This window comes from Aegilops tauschii, chromosome 7 (genome assembly GCF_002575655.3).
Source record: "Aegilops tauschii subsp. strangulata cultivar AL8/78 chromosome 7, Aet v6.0, whole genome shotgun sequence".
NCBI lineage: Eukaryota > Viridiplantae > Streptophyta > Magnoliopsida > Poales > Poaceae > Aegilops > Aegilops tauschii.
In genome coordinates, this window is record NC_053041.3 from 70,447,678 (window position 1) to 70,452,879 (window position 5,202).

Genomic DNA, 5,202 nt, shown 5'->3' on the forward strand with positions numbered 1-5,202 from the left:
ATGCTCTTTGTCAACATAGGAGAACGTCAGTTGTGCCTTTCATGTTACATGTTCGTTGAGTATGTCTTCGTCCTCTTCACAATCATTACACATTTCCAAGGGGAAAAGAATGACTATCGAGAAATTCTCATGAAAAATGCATTCGGATTCTCAATATTTTTTATCTTAGTATAATACTTTTGAGCGATGGAATAGTAGAAACATATTTAACACCACGGTCATATGTGTACCACACACGCCACGAAAACGCTCCTCGCCCCGCTAAGTTGGCCAAAGAAGCACACTGGTCACAAACTCGCCCTAGATCACTGCTACTTCCGCAGAAGTTTTTGAGAACCCCAAGTGGAAGGGATGATATACTCCAGCAAGCAAGTATTTCCCTCAATTGAGATCAAAGTTTATCAAACCATTGGGAACTACCAATCTTCGGTTAATGATATGTACCTAAACATGATTAATCAACTTCTTCTTGTCCCCGACTTAGCCGGGAAGGTTGATGACAATACACCATATCGGGGGTGGTCCATCGCACGGGAAGCCTACCACTGGGCCAACTTCAGAGCCTAGAAGGCCCGGTTGCACACCAGACCCTTCGGCTAATAGGAGGTCGACTTCCAGATAAGCATCATCTTAGCGTACAAGTCACGGTCTCCTCGACCAACTTGGAGGAGAGGTCAGTTAGGGCCTCTATGAACCATAGCTCTCATCCCCCTTTACAAGGAGAGACTAGGGGTAGATAGAGGGACATGTAATCCTTAGTCAACACCTCGGTAGGCGCCATACCAACACCTCATCTGTAACCCCCTCATGGGAGGTGTTTTCACCATCAACCAAAAACAAAGCTTGAGTAGGGTATTACCTCGACCATGAGGGCATGTACCTGGATCAAACCCCCTTGTGCAATCCTCTCTGGTACTTCCATTCATGCTCTCCACCCTGCCCAGGACACGGACAGTTTTTGGTACTACCAGTTGGCGTGCCAGTCAGGGTTTGCGTTGACCAGAGTCCGAACCCAGATCTGATCTCCAACTGCGCACGGCGACCTCGCGCCGGGTAGGAGCTTCATCTTTGGCTCCTTCACCTTCAACGCGAAAAAGGTCGGGCGGCTCTGCGTTAGTGTCATCCAAACCTTCCTCGTCGGCATCATTGAGTTCATCAATAAATGCTATAGCGATCTCTGAGTATGCTTGCCACGACTTCCCTGGGAAACAAATGAGGCTCACGAGCAGGATCCGAACCAGCACATGTAAACCTGCCATGACATACATCCCGAGGCCCATCAGTCAACCATCTGCGACCCCCGTGATCGAAAACGGTGCCCTGATCTTTGGATCAGGACGCTGCGCAGTGACTATAACAACTCACTAGCGCACACGGGAATTCAGTTTGATCCCATGGTGTGCACCAGTTGCTCACCAATTTACGACCATGAGTTGGAAGATTGCATCTGGGACGACGGCTACCTCTCAGACGATGCGGACTGGTAAATCTCGTCTCACTTTCGAAAACAGAAGTCGACGAGGGCAGGTCCGCGAGACAGTTCTGACAACCAAAGACGACGAGGCCCCTCATACCATGGCACTAGAGAAGGTCCTCATGATGGCCCCTGATGGCTCTGGAGGCAACGCCAACAACATATTATTCTTATATCTGGACATGCCTTCTTGATGTAGCTCTACAATATGTGCACATTTCATATTTGCGTTAACTAGCTCTAGATAAAGATTATGTTCCAATTAATTGAGCTTTAGTTTCACATGTCTATGCATCTCCTCATTAATGGACATGTGGATTATGGATACTACTTGTGAGTTGAAAATCATTCTTGAAGACATAAGCACTTTGTCAGCACAAGAGAACATCAATTGTGTCCTTGATGTTACATGTTTGATGAGTATGCCTTCACCCACTACATAATCATTACATGTTTGGGGCTCCGACTCGTTAATGGCTTCATTGCGCGGCCACAGCACGCAATGCATATGCATATGCATTGCTGCCGCCCAAGAGGAACCGTAGTCGGACTAGGCACATCCTTTATAAGCCCAATGCTTTCCATACCAACACACATCCTCTTGTGATCGCAAGTTGTGCTGCCAGAAGAACCCACCTGCGATCTCTGGTGCTGAGAAGAAGATGGCGAAGCGTAAGTCGTCGATGAGCTCCAAGATGGCTCAGCGGAAGAAGCCGGTGCCCAAGCTGGACACCACCTTCTGTTGCCCCTTCTGCGACCACCCCGACAGCGTGGCCTGCACCATCGGCCTCAAGCTCTTGGTCGCCACCGCCGTCTACTACGTCTATGAGGAGGCCTACCACACCACGGCGCACCACCTCACTGAGCCAGTCGACGTCTACCACGACTGGATTGATGTCTGCGAGAAGGCCAACCAAGGCGTCCAACTCCAAGCCCCAGACTACCAAAAACGAGACACCTATTCAACTACTAGTGTTTTCCCTTTCCTTCACTAGGATAGATTACTTGCAAGGTTAAACCAATGTAACATTTTCTCTTGTAGATCATTCATCTAATCATGGCAAGTGAAAGACTAATAGACCAAAACAAACCAAATAAAGATCCATATATAATCTAAGCATAAAGTGACAATTCGTCACACGGCAAAAAACACATCGGGAACTACATCAGATAGATGACAAGCAAGGCAGCTCATGTGATCTTTGTATTGAAAAACAAGGAGAGAGGATGGCACAGAGCCACTATCATGAACCCATTGTCCAAGGTGGACTATACTCACAAATGGTCACCGGAGTAGTGAGTTTGATGAATATAGCTCTCGCGGAAAATTCACCCTCTAGGTGTTTACCGGAAAAAGCTTCCTGATTGGATCACCTGAAAAAGCATAGCGGCAGCAGCAAAAAAAAGATCGATAAATATTTCTTGGGGTTTCTCTATAAAGGCATTGAGGTCGAGAGGTAGTGGACCGACACCCTGGCGGATCGAATCTCCTCTTGGTCTCTCCGCCTTTACTCTGGTCAATGGTGTTGTGTATGTTGTTGCTATGTTCTCTCTCGCCAGTTATGAAAGTTGCTTCTGTAGATGAGAGGGAGGCCGCCACCTGGTATGACCAATGGTATGGCGGGTGTACTCATACCACACGAGGTATTCTCTTCTATTGATGCCGGATGCATCTCTTCCCATAGGGAAAGTGGCCCAACTCCTCCTCAATCATCTAAATATGCTCCAAAGCCTTCCAAAAGTGTTTGTCTCTGAAAAGCAAGTAAGGAAACAAGGTTTCTCTACATTTCGGAATATAATGATTAGTTAAACGACAAAAATCGTTGAAACACTAGGTTAGACCAAAATACCTTTCGAAAAGCGTACACAAAATGGAGTCATGAAGCCTAGATATTCTCAACCTAGTAAAATGAACTAGAATCTTATTTTTGCATTGCACCGAAAATACGAAGTTGAATGTTTTTGGACAACTTGACCTACTCAGCACGACCCAGAAAACAAGGAGCTAGACTTTTTCCCCTCTTTCCTCCGAAAACAAGGCGCTAGATGACTCGTTATGCCAATGCAGTACAAACGAAATGTAGTCGAGAAGGAGGGCTTCTAATTTTAACCGAAAGGAATGCTCATTGGACCAATGGCATTAATACAAATTACAACCGAGAAATAAAAAAAATGTTGAAAATTCATGTACGGGGGAGGGAGTGGGCTTAACAGCAGTGCGGGTAACGGGCCAGCGCTACTGCTAAGCCCGCTAGCTATAGCGCCGGCGCACATCACATGCTACAGCTAAGTGGCCTGCCCTTTTGGCCCCGACGGCCTGCTAAGCAGCAGCGCGGCCCGTTTTGGCCGGCGCTACTGGTACATACCAGTAGCATGGGCACCCAAACAGGCGCTACTGCTAAAATTCTATGTATAAGCATCTTCCTAGTAGTGACCACCTCCAGTTCCTGGGTGGGACTAAAGATTGCACCTCCATCTCTTGCCATTCCTGGGCTTTTCAGATTTATTTGAAATTTGCTAAATATTCACATTGTCCAAGCCCATTAATTCTAAGAAGTATAGTTGGAGGACTCAGACTTGGGGCGCAGAGGAGTCGAACCCGGCCATCGGTGATGCCACGTGGCAAAGCAGATTCCTCGAGGAAGTTGGACTCGATAATGGAGGATTCAGACTCGGCCATCGAGAAGCTTACCATCGTGGAATTCTTTCGTCCGCCTTGACCCCATAAGTAACGAGGTCCACTCGCCATTCACCTCTTTAGGCTGTGAAAAACCAGAGGATGAGTCAGACCAGGCCTAGACGAGTCGGTTGTCAAGTATTTCGTTATCGAGGGTGTGACGCGATGAAGTGGAGTCCTCAAAGGAGACTTGGACTCGGGTGAGGAGTCAGGCCCTCGTGTCCGATTGGGTGTTGGAGGAAGTCGGAATAATCCATGCAGAAGTCTGTCATCGAGGAAATCGAACTCAACCATGTAGGACTCTGCCATCTAGGAAGTCTTTCGTCCGCTAGAATCCTTTTGTTGTTTGATGTCTGCGATCCCGCAAATAAAGAGTCCCACCCGTCATCCACGTTTCAAATTTGCACAAACATGAGACAGGAGTAATCGGCCCAAGAATTAACACACAGTAAAAACGTATGACATTGAAATCACACGGATGCCCCAGGAAGGCAGGTACTCTAGCATCCATTATAAGAGTAATTACAAGTTAAGTTGAGTGGGTGAACATATACAAGATTGGTGGACTTAGATTGTGTTGATAGATGTGAAACAACATGCAAGACTTTGTTTTTGGCACCGGGAGAGTGCTATATTTGTGAACCTTGAGGACGCGTGTGGTAATTGTTTGATTTCATTTCCAGTCCGAAGACAGGCTTGCTCTTGCGCGCTCCAAATCTGGTCAAAGCCGTTTTTTTTTTTTTTTGCGAATCTAAAGAAGTAGCCGAGTTGAACAGGGCACGATTGTGCCGTGGTATGTGCGCGGGAACAGAGCACCAGGCGATAGCTGCACGGCCGCCGCGCCCACCGTGTGTGCGTAATACGTACGGCACTAGCAGCAACCCAGCCAGCAATGCATAGCCCAGGCAGACTAGCTAGCTAGCTCCCGGCCATTTCGATTGGCCGCCAGAATACGGCTCCGACTTGTTAGTGGCTTCGTTGCACCGCCACACCGCCCAAAGAGCAGCCGGAGTCGGAGTGTCAGAGTAATTAGTCACGGGTAGCTTCATCA

At 47.6% G+C, this 5,202-nt stretch overlaps 1 protein-coding gene across 1 annotated transcript; it reads left to right on the forward strand.

Moving 5' to 3' along the window:
* The first annotated feature begins 2,136 nt into the window (after positions 1-2,136).
* LOC109742933 (transcription elongation factor 1 homolog) lies at positions 2,137-2,469 on the forward strand. The gene has a single exon (XM_020302037.1). It carries the CDS (start codon positions 2,137-2,139, stop codon positions 2,467-2,469), a length of 333 nt encoding a protein of 110 aa, XP_020157626.1.
* Positions 2,470-5,202: the final 2,733 nt, after the last annotated feature.